The 19478-nt window shown below is 41.0% G+C and overlaps 1 protein-coding gene across 1 annotated transcript in view; it reads right to left on the bottom strand.

Moving 5' to 3' along the window:
• Window positions 1–2938: 2938 nt before the first annotated feature.
• The window catches only part of HMGCLL1 (3-hydroxymethyl-3-methylglutaryl-CoA lyase like 1), a 58187-nt gene continuing 41647 nt past the window's right edge, over window positions 2939–19478 (bottom strand). The window contains exons 8-9 of the mRNA XM_058164263.1: window positions 9304–9429; window positions 2939–4370 (exon numbers count right to left, since the gene is read on the bottom strand). Coding sequence (XP_058020246.1) covers window positions 4269–4370; window positions 9304–9429 — 228 coding nt within the window. The 3' untranslated portion in view covers window positions 2939–4268. The remainder of the gene's footprint in view (window positions 4371–9303; window positions 9430–19478) is intronic.

Genomic DNA, 19478 nt, shown 5'->3' with positions numbered 1-19478 from the left:
TTTCCCCTGTGGTAGAACCTATCCTACCAGCCACGATAACCACGGAGAACCATTTCAAGACATAGTATACGCTCTGGGGGTTGTAATGCTCGGTTCTTGACAGCTGCAGGTGAAGATAATGTCTCTCTTAAAACCTGTTAGATGTCTGTAAAACCTGATCATATAGTAACATTGTTCCTCTTAATCCAACAAAGAGGAATGGTGAGCAGCTCTTACTTACTGGTAAAGCAAGTGAAGAGCCAATCTCCACTGGTGCGGAACTGATTGTAGTGAGGAACTTAAGCACTACAATTGCTTCCATGGGCCATTCATATATGGAAGTGAGTCGGCCTAAGCCCTTTGTGTAACTTGGTCTTCAAGTGTGAAAATCAGATCCTCATTATCCTCCCTTTCACCTCCAGTACAACTAGCTATATCCATGCTGACATATATAATTTGTTGTAATTTCTGAAAACTCATGCAGAGAAGAAATCTGACTCCAGAGTTACTTAAGATAAACTCATTTTTGGTGAGTTGTTGCTCATAATAGCTGATTGGAAGTGTTGATTAACAAAAGAGCAATTAGTGGTAAATATATTCTCTTCAAGTAGATTATTATAGACCAATAACATCAACTCTGAATGGAAAGTGCATTCAATAATTATTGATGTCTTCCATCCAGGTTGATTACTTGTAATTGATATATTTTGGAGCATACCTTGTATTTTTTCATATCTAAAATACAGACTATATCTTGGTGAAAATAATGAATAGATGCACAGGAAGTCCTTGACTTACAACCACAATGGAGTTCAACATATATGTTGCTAAATGAGACATTTGTTAAGTGAGTTTTGCCCCATTTTACAACCTTTCTTGCCACAGTTGTTAAGTGAATCACTGCAGTTGTTAGGTTAGCAACACGGTTGTTAAGAAAATCTGGCTTCCCTATTGACTTTGCTCATCAGGTCACAAAAGGTGATCACACGACCCCGGGACACTGCAACCGTCATATATATGAGTCAATTGCCAAGTGTCAGAATTTTGTTCACATGACTATGGGGATGCTGCAATGGTCATAAGTGTAAAAAACAGTCATAGGTCCTTTTTTTGGGTGGTGGTGTAATTTCAAACGGTCACTAAATGAACTGTTGTAAGTCAAGGGCTATCTGTATTTAGTGAAATGATCCACAATAGTGAAATGTTTACATGGTCTTTCTTTATAGCCAATAATTACATCCTCCACTGATCTTTCTTCCCAATTCTCACTGGGAATTTTTCCAGGAAACTGGAAAAAGTAGGCAATTTTTTCCTCTTTACAAAGCAGTGTATGAGGCAGACATAACTTCCGATATGAAAGAGACAGATTCGGAAAAAAAAAGTGTTGAGAAGATATTTTTTGTATAATTTGTTGTTCACGGCACTTTATAAAATACTGGCCTTTTTCCGGTTCACAAGGACCAAAATGCTTTCTGTATCTGAACTGATGAGGGTAGAGAAATGCACAAGTGATTAAACAGCTTCTTCTGTGTAACCTACAGTAATTAGCATGCTCAATTGCATTCAATTCATTTGTGATACCATCACCTAAGAAAATCCAATATAAGGAACATGATCTGAACATTTCCACTTTTGGCTTTTTAAAAAAGGGACATTTTCTTGATCCATCACTCTAGATAGCATGGAGATGCTCCCGTTACTTGTCCCAGCTTCTGCCAACCTAGCAGTTTGAAAGCATGTAAAAAATGCAAGTAGAAAAATAGGGACCATCTTTGGTGGGAAGGTAACAGTGTTCCATGCGCCTTTGATGTTGAGTCATCCCGGCCACATGACCACGGAGACGTCTTCGGACAGCGCTGGCTCTTCGGCTTTGAAAATTGGAATCTAATTTTAAAAACAAATATTGCAAGGGCATTTTTTCTGCTGTAACTGAAGTAGTTACTTGTCAGAAGATGGGGCATAATTTCTACTGGGATTGGCAGGGACAAAAGATTTTATTTTTGTTCCCAGTCCATGGTTCTAATCCAAATTTGGCCAGCCATTTATATGGCTGAGGAGTATATACACAGAAGAATGCACAAATGTTACCACCTCTCTTTCAAATGGAGTTGTGGGAGAGAGTGATTAATACTGCCACTGTAGAGCCACAACTTTTCAGGAAGTTTGCACAGTGAAGTAAAATTTGCTCCCCTAAACATCCTCACTGAAAAAAAAACCCCAACAACACAGCAGCAGTATTAAATGTCATTTGCTCAAAAATGAGAGATTAAAGTTGATTACAATGGCTGTAATGTATGTCACAACTATAGGAGGATACCACAAATTTGGATAATGTGGCAGGCTGCCATTTCCCACAAAACTCTTGGAACAAGATAAAGTCCTTCATATTTTTAACAGATGTCAGGCATAGTAAAACACTGCAAAAACGCTACTCATAGCAAATCCAGTTTTGGCTCTCGGTTCAGAGCATAATGACTTGGGAAACAGAGAGAGGTAATCTGCAGAAATAAACTATACAACAGGCCACACACAACGATGGACCTCATAAATTGCTGCAAATATCTATGAGACACTAAAAGCTTGATTAAGAGCTAACAATGTACTTACTGTCTTTAAAATTCTGCAGCCCATTGTATCCAAGACGATTAAAAGGATCAGCTATAAGTGAAGCAATTAAATCCCCTAATCCAGACCTTATTACCCACCAGACCAAATGCAATTTGTCCATTATTCTCTTTTTTGCAATCCAAGATTTTGTTTACATCGGGTTTTTTTTACTCTCAGAGTTAATCTTTACCTCAGTGGCTGTGCTCAAATTCTAATGCACATTTTCAAAATAGGAGACTGACCATATTGTGCCCCTTGTCATGGCATTTTGGCATAGTGTGAGGGTTTCTTACAGACCGAGAGTTGCAGTTGATCACGTAACAGAAGTTAAAAGAGTTTTGAACTGAGACAGATTATTTTATTGATTTTATATTTTGCATATACTTTTTCAGACTTTTATAAATATATCATCTAGTATATGGACAAATATTTTCAGAAGCATACACGTATACATTTTAAGCAAATATATAAAAATAAAAATGGGAGGAAATTGAATAAAGTCCTAAGGCATTTTACAAGAGTCACCAATACATTATGACATATATTTTCCTGAATTAAACAGGGATGGCTACCTCCTATGACTTCTTACTACCATTAGCCAAGCTGGTTTGAGGCTGATAATGTTCAACACATTTGCACCATCCTATATTGCTTACACATAGTTTGGAGTCTGATCTGCATATTGATTTATTATGTACCATCAAATGGATCCTTGGTGTGGATCCTTGGTGATTTTCTCCATGAAGATCTGTCCTTAACTTGGTCTTTCAGAGGTGCCTCCATCACCACTAGAGCGGAGTCCATCCAATCTTGCTGCTAGTGAGCCTCTTCTCTTCCCTTCCACCATTCCCAGCATCAGAGCCTTCTCTAGAGAGCTAGGTCAAACATTATGTGTTTGAAGTAGGATAATTTGAGCCTGGTCATTTATGCTTGGAATGAGAACTCAAGGGGTTGATTTGTCCGATGATTCATCTCTAGCATCAAAAGCATCAATATTTTTTTTCTATCCTGCCTCTTCAATGTCCAACTTCCAATGTCACATGGAAAACCATTGGCTCGCACCTCCGATCTTGGTAGTACAGACACATCATAGCATATAAACATTTTTTCCAAGGCATTTATGGCTGCTCTACCCAGTGCTAGATTGTGGCATATTTCTTGATTGTTCGTTCCTTCATTATTTATGTGCAGAACTCATAGCAAGATAAGCTCAGTTCAAATTCAGTAGCATTACTTTACGTAACACTATGCTTGCTCAGTTTAGATTGTCTCAAACTTATTTTTTGATTCACGTAGCAAGCCTACTTCATTTATAAGCAAAAGTATATACTCTTGTTGGTACAGAGTATCACGATAGGGGAACATTTATATTCTAAAAGCATCACATCAAAAGTTGACTATGATCTGATAAAGAGAGGCCATGGTAAGTTGCAATAGGTACCATCCAAGGACCCCAAGGGAAAAAATCATTTAGCAATTCAAGTGAAGGCTCTCTACCTTGCTCTTTTAATTCATTACTGCTACTGGCCTCATATCCACTGTAGTGCTACTGTTCCCTTCAGATGATTTTTTTTTAAAAAAATTTTTTTGCAATATGCTTGTTTTCTGCAACTATAAACAGGAAAAGCCTACTGGTGGATAAATATTTAACTTTTTAAGAATGCCACCATTTCTTTTCCAGCTCAATCACTGAACAAAGCTTGAGCAACTTTAGAACTGGTTTTCTTGTTCAAAGCTCTGCAGATGAAGTTGCCAGCTTCCATAACTTTGTAAAGATCCACACCCTGAAATTGAGGAAGAGAGAGGAGAAAGAAATATTTTTAATATGTTTATTCATATGTACCCACTCAAGATGTTCAGCAGGAGAGGAAAATAGGAGCATGCTTTGTGATAATCCTAAATTCTTCATCAAACATCCATATGCTGAAAACTTTCTCCCAGTCTGCTTATCTGACTTATCTATACTTTAGTGGCTGGCAGCATTCTAATACACAATGTCCCCAATGCTTTTTAACAACCACATCACATACCTTTGGATTACAATACTTCACAGAATTTGATATGGGTCTCTGAAGTTGGTTCACAACTTGCAGTTACGTTATCTGAAGGGACCTGAATCATCCAAACTTCAGAGTGATCGTCCTTTTAAATTATTATTACTTTTGTGCCTTCAAACTTGTGTTAACTCAGGGCAACTGTCTGGATTACTCCCTGCATTTTTTTTAACAAGATTTTGGAAGTAGTTTGCCTTGTCTTTTTCCTATGGCTATATGAAGCCGCTGGGTGAGATCATCAGTGGCTTTGGGGTGAGATACCAACTGTATGCTGATGATACCCAGCTGTACTTTTCCACCCCGGGCCACCCCAGCAAAGCTGTCGAAGTGCTGTCCTGGTGTTTGGAAGCCATACGGGTCTGGATGGGGAGGAACAGGCTCAAACTTAATCCCTCCAAGATGGAGTGGCTGTGGATGCCGGCACCTCGGTACAGCCAGCTGCAGATGCGGCTGTCTATCGGGGGCGATTTGTTGCCCCCGATGGAGAAGGTACGCAACTTGGGCATGCTCCTGGATGGTCGGTTGTCCTTTGAAGATCATTTGGCGACCGTCTCCAGGAGAGCTTTTCATCAGGTTCGCCTGATCCGCCAGTTGCGTCCCTTCCTGGACCGGGATGCCCTATGCACGGTCACTCATGCTCTCGTTACCTCTCGTCTGGACTACTGCAATGCTCTCTACATGGGCTCCCCTTGAAGAGCACCCGGAGACTCCAGCTAGTCCAGAATGCGGCTGCGCGGGTTATTGAGGGAGCGGTTCGGAGCTCCCACGTAACACCTATCCTGCGCAGACTGCACTGGCTACCTGTTGTTTTCCGGGTGCGCTTCAAGGTATTGGTTATCACCTTTAAAGCGCTCCATGGCTTAGGACCGGGCTACTTACGGGACCGCCTACTGCCGGCCTCTATCTCCCAGCGTCCGGTGCGTTCCCACAGAGAGGGACTCCTTAGGGTGCCGTCAGCCAAACAATGTCGACTGGCGGCCCCCAGGGGGAGGGCCTTCTCTGTGGGGGTTCCTACCCTGTGGAACGAGCTTCCCCTCGGGCTTCGACAACTACCTGACCTTAGGACCTTTCGCCGCAAACTTAAAACCTATTTATTTCATATGGCTGGACTGGCCTGATTCTTACATTTTTAAATTTTAATTGTGGATTTTAAATTGTTGTAATTTGTATGGGTGTAATGTTATTTTAAATTTCTGGCATATTTGAATCAGTTTTTTAAGGGTTGTTTTAATTATGGTGTATATTTCTGTTTTGTATTTTACTTGCCTGTTCACCGCCCTGAGTCCTTCGGGAGAAGGGCGGTATACAAATTAAAACATTATTATTATTATTATGGCTGAAAGAGTGACTGGTCCAAAGTTACTCAGCTGGCCTTTTGTTCTAAGGTGGGACTAGAACTCACAGACTCCCAGTTTCTAGCCTGGTGCATTGACCACTACACCAAACTGGCTCTCCAATCTGATAACTAGAAGAAGAGAAATATAATCATATTACACTTATGCCCTGGAAACAATAATGTTAACAGTTTGGGCCTCAGTATAATTCAAAAATTTGCCTCAGACCTTTACTCTTTGCTTGCAATCAGAACATCTGAAGGTCCTAGTCCTTCAGGGCCTTGCGTATACCATGACAACTGGTGCTTGATTTAAAATGCAATAGGGTCACTTGGTGGTGGCACCCTAAATGTGAAACTGTCAATATATGTTCAGCTGACATTAACCTTGTAATTGGTGCCAGATATGGCTTCTTTTATTTTCCATTATAGGTTAGTGTTTGCTTATGGTCCATTTTCCCCCCAATTTGGCTAATTGCATTTATACTTTTAAATTATGGTATTTCAAAGTTTTGCTTTTGATGTGTATATATGTATGTGTGTGTGCTTTAATATTACTTTTTGTAAACCATTCTGCAAAGTCATTTACCTATCAAATGAAAATCCATCGTTCTATGAAATTAAAGAATGAACAATTTAATTAAGGCCATTAGGAATAAGTCAATCTCCTCTTCTTTGTGATAGCCCTTCAAGTACTGGAAGACAGATACGTCGTATGTCCTCTTCAACAGACTAGATACACTTAGTTTCCTCAACTGTTTGTCATACAATTTAGTGTCCAGACCCTTTATGGTCTTTGTTGCCTTTCTCTGCACATTTTCCAGCATCTCAACATTGTTATTGATGAGTTAATTGCTCAATCAGTCAAATCAATCAATCAAACAATCAAGATAATGGGAAAAACTTAGCAAAACCTAGGAACCAACCAAGAAAGAAGTGGGCTTTGAAAGAGAGAAGAGGAAAGCCCATACTGCCCTTCTTCAGAGTCATGGAGGAGAGCATCTGGTCTCCAAAGAGTAAGAAATATGCCACAACTTGAAGCGGGCTTGCAGAAGTAAAAGAAATTAAGTTGTCTATATTGTGGACTGATCTCAAATCTTATCTCTTTTGTTTTACCTACAAGGGGCTGTTCATCCATGTGTTTTTGCACCTCGAAGTTCACCTGTGAATTACAACCTACAGAATGCAAGACATTTCGTGGACTTACATTTCATTTATTTGTTACTGTATTGTTTTTGCAAATAACTCAAGGTGGCAAACATATCCAACACATTTCCCCCTTCTCTTTTCCACACACCAATAACTCTGTGATGTGAGCTGGACTGAGAGACAGTGACTGGTCCAAAGTCATCCAGCCGGCTTTCATGACTAAGGTGGGATTTGAACTCATGGTCTTCTGCTTTCTAGACTAGACTAAACTAGCTCCTTTTTCCTTTTCTTTCTCTCTCATTGTCATTGTTCCATTAGCCTTAGTCCTTAGCCTTAACCTGCATATCAAACAACTGGTACTTTCTTCTGAAATTCTCTGTCTCATTCTGACAGGGGATTTAGCCTTTCATCCATCCTGATCACCCAGCTTAACTATAAGGGAAGGAGAGGGAGAAAGAGGGGGATCCCCAGGGCCCCTCCTGAGAGACTGGCTTCAAGAGGAAATGTCTTTATGAAGAATCAGTGGAGGCAGTGACCAGACTGATCCCTCCAAAGACTGAAGAAGGAATCTTTGGGACTCAATTGTGCTAGAGTGTAAGCACATGTTCTCATATAGACACACACACACACTTATTTATTTTATTTTATTTATTTTTATCCCTTTATTATTTTTATAACTAACTCAAGGTGACGAATGTATCCAATACTTCCTTTCCCCCCTGTTTGCCCCACAAGCAGTGGTGGGATTCAAGTAATTTAACAACTGGTTCTCTGCCCTAATGATTTCTTCCAACAACCAGTTTGCCAAACTGCTCAGAAAGTTAACAACCAGTTCTCCCAAAGAGGTGCGAACTGGCTGAATCCCATCACTGCCCACAACAATAACCTTGTGAAGTGGGGAGAGGGACAGGGAGAGAGACTGCCCCAAAGTCATCCAGTCAATTTTCATGGCTAAGGCAGGACTAGAACTCACCGTGTCCTGTTTTCTCGCCTGGTGCCTTTACCACTAGACAAAAAGTCTAGTTTTGTCTAAAGTCTTTTGACAAAAGTCGGTTTCTATTTTAGCTTAAGATGGAGGAAATTGAAAGAATCCTGCTACAAGAGAAATGAGCTAGTCAGGGAATCTAAAAGTAGCATCAGATTCAAACTGAAATCCCATACAACTTCTACTTGGAAGTAAATTTATTGAATGTAAACTAGGAAGAAATCTGATGAGCAGAGACTTCTACAAAAATACCATGTTTCCCCGAAAATAAAGAGTCTGTCATATTTTTTTGAACCCTGAAATAAGCGCTTGGCCTTATTGCTATGCGTTCAAAAGCCTAATTGGACTTATTATCAGGGGATGTCTTATTTTGGGGAAAACAGTATAGTACTGTTTTGGGATTCTAATATTGTCTGATACATATTATCCTCAAAAAAAATGTTTCAGCACCTTAAATCTAATCTTCACTTGCCAGATGTTCATTGAGCTGACCTTTGCAAAAATTATACACAGCCATGTGTAGATGCTGGGTCTGAGCTTTCCCAAAGTAAACTGACAGTTTGATCTAATCATTGTGAACCTTGTGTTCTAAACGAGGAATTAACTGTGACTTCAAAGTTCTCAGCTCATCTGAAAGTACAACTGCTTTTAAAAGAGGAAAAAGATCCATTGTGTTCTTTAGCAGCAACCCAAGAAAGAACATGGAAATGGAAATAATGTAAACATGGGGCAATGTTTAATTCTAGTAAATGGTATGTGCTATCAATAATTTGATAAGAAAATAAACTCCAAAGTCTAGAATTCAAGTAATAGTGAGGGTTAAAACTGTTTTAAAAAGAGTTTTATAATTGCCTGAGATGCATTCCTAGTGAAAATTAGTTAGACATTTATACAAAATCACATATGTATAAGTAAGATTAGGAGAAAAATTATGGAAACCTTTTGTAACACAGATATATCTGTTCTGTGGAAAAGTCAGTTTCCCCTGACAGATTGCTGTCCTAGAATGCATTGGTGGGCACTGATTGATTCATTTATCAAATCTGTATAGCCTTTTAAAACAAGGTGTACAAGAATGTAACACATTATATTGTTTGAGATCAATATAACAGGCATGACATACATGCTATTTCAATGACCCCCCCCCATTTTTAGCAATTATGCAGAATCCGATAAATATATGAGAATTAGCTTACTGTACTGATCCCCATGCCATTAAGCATGTATATCACATCTTCTGTGGCTACATTTCCAGTGGCACCTTTCGCATATGGGCAACCTCCTAAGCCCGAAACAGAGGAATCCACAACATGAACTCCCATCTAGAAAACAATAATGGTAATGATAGATATTCCATCAGAGAGATAGTCCTCAATTGAAAATTGAGGGGCCGGATAGCTCAGGCTGGTAAGGCCTGTTATTAAGAACACAAAGCCTGCAATTACTGCAGGTTCAAGCCCGGCCCAAGGTTGACTCAGCCTTCCATCCTTTATAAGGTAGGTAAAATGAGGACCCAGATTGTTGGGGGGGCAATAAGTTGACTTTGTAAAAATATACAAATAGAATGAGACTATTGCCTTATACACTGTAAGCCGCCCTGAGTCTTCGGAGAAGGGCGGGGTATAAATGTAAACAAACAAAAAAATGCTCACTAGGGCATTCTGCGTACACAAATGGTTGAAGCTAAAAGCTATTGGACTAAAATTAAGACATGGATAGAAGAAATGACACAACAGCATATTGATTTAAAACCGGAGCTGTTCCTATTGGGTATCTTCCCAGAAAAAAATAGTAAAGAAAATATCTATTTGATTATACATATAATAATAGCTGCAAGGATTGTTTTTACGCAAAATTGGAAAGCAGAGAAAATACCTTCAGAAGAAGTAGTAATTAAAAATTTGTTAGACTGTGCAGAAATGAATAGAGTAATTTTGATAATTAAAGAAAGAGATGATTCAGAATATTTTAAGATATGGGTTCAACTTTACCATTGACTGGAAAAGAGATATAGATAAACAAATTAATAGTTATGTAAGAGAATGGTATAATTAGAATATTGTATTTTTGGAGAAATGTAATAGATTAAGCGAGAATGAAGACAGAAGAAACAACAAAAAGACAAAGATACAGAGAAAACACTGAGATGTCACATGGAAGGAATGACTGATGTATTAAGTGTGTGTTTGTGTATAAAAATTTTTTTAAAAAATGGTTGAGAGCATTTTCTGCAATCTACATCTTCAATAATCCAGAGGCCATTTTACGCTTATGCTATTGTACTTCAACCTTGACTGCGCATGGCTTATTTTAGACAAACATTCAACACAGCTGCCACACTGGGCATTCAATACGTCTTTAAAACATTCTCAATAAAACATTCTATTTCTTTACAAATTGATTCCCCCAATCAGCATGGACCGATCAGACAATAGTTTGAGACCCTCTATTGCAAAACGGGAATTTCAAGTCTCACAAGTGGAGAATGTGACATTGTTCATATTTCCAAAATTTAAGGATTCATCACTATACAGGTAGCCTTCGACTTACAAGAGTTCATTTAGTCACTGTTCAAAGTTACTATGGCACTGAAAAAAAGTGACTAATGACTATTTTTCAGACTTACAACCATTGCAGCATCCCCATGATCACGTGATCAAAATTTAGATGCTTAGCAATTGGCTCCTTTTTATGATGTTTGCAGTGTCCTGAGGTCAGGTGATCACTTTTTGCAACCTTCTGACAAGCAAAGACAATATGGAAGCCGGATTCACTTAGCATCTTTGTAACTAACTTAACAACTGCAGTCATTCACTTAAGAACGGTGGCAAGATGGGTCATAAAGTGGGACAAAATTCACTTAGCAACAGAAATTTTGGGCTCAATTGTGATTGTAAGTTGAGGACTACTGTAGTCTGGATTCAAGCCACAGACAAAAGATAGGTGTGGTAGGTTTGATCTTCCATCCATTTTTCAAGTATTTGTGGAACAGGTCACCCCCAATCAGTTGCAACCTTTGGCATGTCTCCTCTATTACAATTAAGGGAAATGGATTTCTTGGCACACATAATGGCGGCTTGTTCCTTGTGTTTAAATTGCTGCACAGTCCAGTTATGTTATTTCTAAAATGCAGTCATAGCAACTGGAAACTTTTTATTGGGAACTCATCACTATTGTCAAATAATCCTAATCTGACATAGGAACTAGGAACTAGGAACTTAAAAGTACTAAAATGGGTATCTCTAAGATTACAATTAATTTCCTCCTCAAGTTCAAATATAACACAGCCAATGTTTTTATGAGTGCTGTTCATATTTAATATGATAAATAAATAATAATAATAATAATAATAATAATAATAAAAGCAAACAATAACAATTTAATAGTTAAATTAAGAGGAAAAGTTATTAAAATGCACAAAATTAAATTACATATTATAGAACCAGTTCCACAATAAGTACCCAATTAAAAGTGACTTCAATTTGTCACAAAATAAACACTTTGAAGAATCCAGGTGACATTACCTGCTTCTACTTTACAATCCGTATTTCAAATGTGTTTTCCCATGAGATATAAGGAGCTGTTTGAAATATATAACCCTAAATAATCTATCATTACACAGAATAAACTGCACCAATCTATTGATACCAAGCTTACCAAGAAACTTGATTGCTGAATAATATGCTAAATAATATTGTGTTTTGTAATACTTTCAGCTGTTTTGCATTCAATGATGTGTATTATCAGCTAGACAAACTTTGGATCTGCAGCTTCAGAAGATTAAATTTTTTGTAGATTTTACTGACCATTGTCACTGAAGATTTCACCATTGACCATTAATTGTCTGGGTTTTTGTCCCTTGGTAGATTGAGGTTCTTCCCTTCAACCTATTCTCTGTAGGAAGAATTGAGTATTTTATGCTTCCTTCTCAATTTTACCATGACAAGGACAGAAAGCTCTAAAATGGAACCACGTATACCAATGTATAATTTCCTTAATAAACTTTACTTATACTTTTGAACCATAAACACATCTCTCGAAGTACTCTAAGAGTACTGTCTCCAAAGATTCTACTGACACGGGCCTGTTCTGCTAAACACAAATTCCACAAGTAAATAGAAGGATGCCAGCAAGGGTTAAAATAAATTATCCATTCAGTCTGAAAATACAGACAGGCAACGCTGACATTAGGCAGTGCTTATCTACAAAAGTAACTAGTGTATACTGGTGCTGCTAGCCCAGTGCACAGGATTTTGGCTAATCAGGGGCTTTAGATAAACATCTTTGAGTCCACTGGAATAAAAGCAGTAGCTAATAGAATAAATACTTGCCTTGAATTGTGTTTTTATTTATACAATGAAAAAAAACAAATTGTGTATTTAACAAGAGATTTAATATTAAAAAGTTTAATGTAAAAGATTTGACAGGAAGTTTGTCAAAGTGCACTGGGACAAATCGAGCATCTCTTCTTAAAGCACTGAAGCAGCCACATTCTCCAAAATATTCAGTGTCACTATTTTGAAGATTTTTTCCTGTTGTCTCTAGACACAGTCACATTTTTTTGATATTGGTGGCAATTCCAGTGGATGGAATTTCTGTGCATACATATTAATATGCTGACAGGACATAGTTGTGTTGATGGTTGAGCATTAAACCAACTTTGCAAAGTAGCCCTACTGAATACCCAGAGCTCAGGAAGAAATGATTCTGAATCAGACACCATCCAACAAATTACTTTAGGGGACTGTATTTGCACCCACTTTGTAATTTAATGTTAATTTAATGCATGATGGATGACATGAAATTAAGAGTATAGTAATTATTTTTTAAAGTGAAAAGTATTCTTTTGCTAAACACTTGGTGGCACTGTTGCCTTAAACTGGGCTTTCTTTCTTTCTTTTTTTTTTTTGCTTGATAAATTTTGATAACAGGAAGATTATGTTTAAGATTTTGATTTCACTTATTTTTAAACTAAAAGTTAAGACACAATAAAAGGTGGTTTTTTTTCATTTTTTTAAAAATAACAATTTGCAGTATGTGACATATTTTTATCTGCCCAAACGTACCCTGAAGCAAAACAAGGATAATTTCTTACAGGTTTAATAAATCAATCTTTAAAAAATACATCATTACCAAATGGAATCTATTTTACTGATCCCATGATGAGAACAAAATTGGCAAAGTAGCTTTTGTTAAGTTCGGGCAATGAAGAGGCAGGAGACCAGTGAGTGACAACAGCTCTTTAGTTTATTGTGACCCCAGCAACAAACGGCAAAAACCCCTCTTTAAATACTCTTTTGGTTGAGGCTTCAACCAATCAGCAACGTGCAATTTTCCCGCCCAAAATTCCCTCTCAAAGTTCAAAATACATTACACTCCTTCCCTCCCAAAACACTTTGTACCTCTATTTACATAATATTTGCATGCTATTTCTCTACGTAGTCACGCAGGTAGACAGGGCATCTCCTAACTCTTTCAGACCTGCGCAGTTCATTCTCTGGGAGAGAGTCAAGCTGGTCGGAGGGACTGTTTGTTCCTCCCAGCTCCTCCTCTAGGCCGTCCGGCCCTGGATTATTGGCTGAGTCGTTCCTGTTGCCTTTAGGAGGAACCGGTTGGCGTCGCTGGACTTCATTGGAATCAGATAAGTCCTCCGCTCGCCTCGGGTTTGAGTCAGCTGCAGATTCAAACAATTGGTAGTCAGGGCCTGGTTGTTTGGTTTCTAGTTTGTTTGGTATACGTTTTTTTAACTGGTCTATGTGGCGTTTCCATACCCGGCCGTCCTCCATGTCTACTACGTATGATTTGGGTCTGGTTATGCCCAGAATTTCCCCCTTTAACCATGTTGGGCCCTTGCTATAGTTGTGTGCCCATACTGGGTCAACCACTGTCATTTCCCTGGTTTTTTCTTGAATACCCTTGTACCCGTCTGGGGTATAAGTTGGGTTTAGTCGGTCTAGTGGGCACCTGAGTTTCCTGCCCATTAAGAGTTCTGCTGGGCTGCGGCCAGTTGTTACACAAGGGGTCCTATGTTGGACGGCCAGGAAAGTGTCTATTTTCGTTTGTCAGTCGCCTGGACTTATCCTAGATAGCGCTTCCTTGGTGCTCCGAACGAAACGTTCTGCAAGTCCGTTCGTCGCCGGGTGGAAAGGCACCGAGAGGACATGTCTGATGCCCTCTCCCGCTAAATACCCCTCAAACTGGTTTGCTGTGAATTGCGGGCCGTTGTCAGAGACTAGGGTGTCGGGCAGGCCGTGTGTCACGAATAGATGCCTTAGGACTGTGATTACTGCTTTGGCCGTTGTGCTTTTCATGAGGATGATTTCTAACCATTTTGAGTAGGCATCTACTACAATTAAAAAGGTCTGCCCATGGAACGGCCCCGCAAAATCTATGTGAATCCTGGACCATGGCCCCTGGGGTTTCTCCCACTCTCTAATTGGGGCTGTAGGGGGTAGTGACCTCGACTCTTGGCAGGATTGGCATTTCCCTACCCTGTCGCTGATGTCCTTATCCATTAAGGGCCACCATACATAACTCCTCGCTAAACTCTTCATCCTCACAATCCCTGGGTGGCCCACATGCAACAGTTCCAACACATTTTCGCGTAATTTTTCTGGGATAACTACCCTATCCCCCCATAACAGACACCCCCCTTGAACCAACAGCTCTGATCATTTTTTCGCAAAGTCTTTGAAACGCTCGCCCAGCGCAGCGGGCCAACCCCTTTGCACCCAACCGATTACAGTCCGTATTGTAATGTCCCTGTAAGATGCCCAAGCCACCTGCTTGGATGTGACTGGGCCAGAGTCCAAAGAGTCAATTAGCAAGACGGGTGTCCCCGGGGTGGGGTCTTCAATTGTCTCTGGTAAAGGGCATCTGCTCAGAGCGTCCGCATGCCCTAAGTCTTTTCCTGGGCGGTGGAGCAATTTGTAGGAGTATGCCGCTAGGAAAATAGTCCATCGGGTCAGCCTGGGAGAAAGTGCCACGGGTGTTGGGCGGTCACCCGCTAAGAGTCCTAGAAGGGGTCTGTGGTCCGTGACTATCTCGAAATCTCGCCCGAACAAGTATTCGTGAAATTTCTTAACCCCGGAGACTATGGCCAATGCTTCCCTATCTAGCTGGCTGTAGTTCCTTTCCGCAGAGGACATCGTCCGGGAATAATGCGCTATAGGGGCTTCTGTTCCATTCGGTAACCTATGGCTGAGTACCGCCTCCACCCCATATGGTGAAGCATCGCAAACTAGCACTAGTGGCAACGTGCCATTGTACTGGATGAGGAGGCTATCGCTGGACAAAAGGTTTTTTACCCCCTCAAATGCCCTAGCCTCTTCTCTCCCCCAGGACCACACAGCTTTCTTTGCTAGCAACTTATGTAGCGGTTCGGCTACTGTTGCTTTATTCTTCAAGAATACCGCATAGAAATTAACAAGCCCCAAGAATGCCTGTAATTCTGTTTTATTTTTGGGGGCTGGGGCCTTTCTAATTGCCTGTACCTTGCTCTCTGTGGGGTGGATCCCTTCCCTGTCTATTCGGTATCCTAGGAATTCTACAGATTTCACCCCAATGTGGCATTTGTTGAGCTTAACTTTAAGCCCAGCTGACCTAAAAATGCCCAACACCTTCCTTAGTTTTACCCCAAGTTCCTCTAAGTTTTCAGCTGATACCAATACATCGTCGAAGTATGGTACCACTCCTGGTAGGCCCTGTAATAATCGCTCCATTAGGTTCTGGAAGAGCCCTGGGGCCACGCTAACTCCGAACTGGAGTCGCGTACATTTGAAAGCCCCGCGGTGCGTGACAATTGTCTGCGCCTCCGCTGTGCTGGTATCTACAGGTAGCTGCTGGTAGGCTTGGGCCAAATCGAATTTGGCGAAGACCTGCCCTTGCCCTAATGAGTGCAACAAATGTTGCACCACTGGAACGGGGTATGCACTTTTCTGCAATGCTTTGTTAAGCGTTGCTTTGTAGTCAGCGCAAATCCGGACCGATCCGTCCGGTTTGACTGGGGTTACTATGGGTGTCTCCCATTTTGCATGATCGACGGGGACTAGTATTCCCTGGCTTACTAGCTTGTCTAATTCTCGGTCAATTTTGGGCTTTAGGGTGAATGGAACCCTCCTAGCCTTTAACCGGATGGGGGCGACTTGGGGGTCAAGGTTGAAAGAAATAGGGGTCCCCACGTACTTGCCCAGGCAATCCTTGAAAACATCCTCGAACTCCTTCAGTAGTTCGTCTCTGAGGATGACGTCGCTCCTGTAGACCCCGGTCACTCCCATGCCCAAAGCTCGGAAACAGTCCAGCCCTAGCAAGCTCGGTAGAGTTCCGTTTACTATGGTGATTGGCAGGGTCTTTTTGAATTGTCCATATTTGACTTGGACGGATGTGACTCCTCGAACAGGGATCCGATTCCCTTGGTAGTCCTGCACTCTCAGCTTCTGGGTTTGTAGCTGACGTTTTGCGATGGCTGGCAAGTCTCTCACGATGGTGTCCCAGGACATAATTGTGATTGACGACCCAGTGTCTACTTCCATTGGGCACTGCACCCCTTCAATGTAGACTTGGGTAAATATTTTCTTCTCTAGTCATGTCGATGCGTGGCCCACTCTCACAGTGGTCTGGTTTAACTTCGCGCCCTTTTTAAATGGACCAATCCCGGGCCGCTTCGCTGCTCCCACGCTCTGATTGGTTGGTTTCAATTTTTGGCGGGAAGGCTGGGGGGCTCGGCAGGCCCGAGCTATGTGTCCTTTTTTTTCACACCGCCGACAAACCGCGTCCTTGAATCTGCAGTTTTGCCGTTGGTGTTGCCTCCCACAACTCACACATTCGTCCCAGTCACCCCTCTCCAGCCTCCCGGTGTGGAACACCTCATCCTCTTCCTCATCTTCCGATTCGGCCTGGACTTCCTCACTGTGGACCGGTGTAGTCTTTGTCCCAGCACCCTGCGCGTTTGGCTTTTGCAAGGTCTCCGCCGCCTTGGTGGACATCTCATGAGCTCTGGCTTCGTCCAGGGCTATCGCTAAAGTCAGGTTGCTTTTAGACAGCAGCCGCCTTTGTAGTCTGATGTCCCTGACCCCACAAATGAGTTGTTCGAGTAGGGAATCCTCCAAATCTCTGTACTCACAGTGGTTTGCGGCTTTCCTCAAGGTGGCCATGTACACACTTATTGATTCGCCCTCTCGCTGTACCCGTTGCCTCAACTCGAACCGTTGGACGAACTTTGAGGGTACCGGTGCGTAGTGCGCTCGAAGTGTTGTTTGTAGTGTCTGCCACGGTACCGATTGTACCGCCGTTGGCTCTGAGAGTGACTCCGCCGTATCGAAGACCTCTGGACCGCAGTGGCTCAGGAAGTATGCTCGCTTCCGATTATCCGAGACTCCCTGTAGTTCGTTTGCTTTGAGGAAACACTCAAAACGAGCCATGTACGACCCCCATTTCTCCTTTGCTGGGTCAAATGGCGCTGGCGGCGTGTAGCTGGACATCGCTATTTTCCGCCTTCGAGAACTGGCTGGGTTTGCGAATTCCTGGTTCCGTCAGCTCTTTTCACGATCTCACTGCCTCAACATCCCATCCTCGTCGCCAATGTTAAGTTCGGGCAATGAAGAGGCAGGAGACCAGTGAGTGACAACAGCTCTTTAGTTTATTGTGACCCCAGCAAACACAAACGGCAAAAACCCCTCTTTAAATACTCTTTTGGTTGAGGCTTCAACCAATCAGCAACGTGCAATTTTCCCGCCCAAAATTCCCTCTCAAAGTTCAAATACATTACAGCTTTCTCATAATCTTGGCATTCCTTTATTAATCTTTAGCTGGCTCATACAAACAAGTTTTAAAGGCCCAGCATTCTCAACCAAGGTCCCAATATGGCAGCTATACCCCAGGCTCTTAACAGTACAGAACTTTCTTTCCTTAAAGCCCAAAATATATTTTCTCCTGTAAAATTATATCTGTGTTCAGAAAAAAAATCCTGAAAATGAATGTGGGGTGGTTGTGGTGAGGTTGGGCGCAAGCTAGAATTGTTGGTATCTCATTGCTGCCATCCTCTGGCCCTCTTAATTTGTGCAGCCAACATATGGTATCTACTGCTGAAGATCAAAAACTGTGAACTTCAAGATTACAATTTTAAGGACAGTTTTCATTCTTTGTTTATTAGGTTTTTGTGAAGCTCCTGACTCACATCCATTTGGGCAAGGTTGCCTTTGAAACTCACAAATTTGCTGAATGTATTGAATCAAGGCTGTCCAACTTTGGCTGACTAGGGAATTCTGACAGTTGATATCCACAAGACTTAAAGTTGCCAAGCTTGGCCACCCCTGCAGTAAATGTTCTGCTGTTTTCAGGATTATTTTTTCTAATAATGAAATCTTGACCATAGAAAAATATTCTGGCAAAGACTACTGGTCACTCCATTTTGGACTATGTTTTGGATAATATAACCAATAGTTTAGCTTCAAAATATTCAATTAGTTCATAGGTTTGATCTTTTTTCCTGAGTCACATAAGTGCATAGAATATAGGCTAAGAATACCATTCATTCAGCAAACTGTGAAATTGATCTGCATGTACAATATGCTCTGCATACATTTGGGAGAAGATATACCTGTTCTTGGTTTAGCAATTTTCTACTCATGAAAACAATTAGCTGATCTAGAAAAAAAAAATTAACCAGGGCCAAATCTGATTGGATGGTGAATTAGCAGGAAATTCCCCAGACCAGCCAGGCTGAGAATTAAGAAAAATAGGCATTATTGTCACTTCTGAACTGTTTTCATAGAATTCTATTTGAAGAAAATCTTATTTAAATCAGACAACTTTTTTTCAAGTCCCCAACTTTTGCATCCTATCTCATTCTGTTCCAGCGAGTTATCAACCCTTCAGAATAGTTTTGGGCAAGGAGAATGAAGAATCAGGGGAAAAAACTAAAAATTAAATACATTAAACAGTTCATCAAGCTAGATATGAACCATCTAGATCAGTGGGTCCCAACCTTTTGGGACACCAGGGACCGGTTCCATAGAGAAAGATTTTTTCGTGGATCAGAGGGAGCGTGGTTTTGCATGCTGCCTGCGTCCTTCAGATGGGGCTTCGCTTGTTTGCGTGGTCTGGTTACTGGAATGCCGCAGACCGATGCCAGTCCATGGACTGGGCATTGGGGACCCCTGATCTAGATCTGTCCAGAACTAAAGAAAGGCAGGATAGGTTACTATTTATATTTACAGACAGGGACCATACAGTTATTTGTTTAGTGACTGTTTGAAGTTACAATAGCATTGATTTACAACTGGTCCTTACACTGATGACCATCACAGCACCTCCATGGTTATATGATCAATATTCAGGCACTTGGCAACAGGCATGTATTTACGACAGTTGC

The sequence above is a fragment of the Ahaetulla prasina genome, chromosome 1 (assembly GCF_028640845.1).
Source record: "Ahaetulla prasina isolate Xishuangbanna chromosome 1, ASM2864084v1, whole genome shotgun sequence".
Lineage (NCBI taxonomy): Eukaryota > Metazoa > Chordata > Lepidosauria > Squamata > Colubridae > Ahaetulla > Ahaetulla prasina.
The sequence above is the reverse complement of the archived record's forward strand: the minus strand, read 5'-3'. Positions and strand labels throughout refer to the sequence as shown.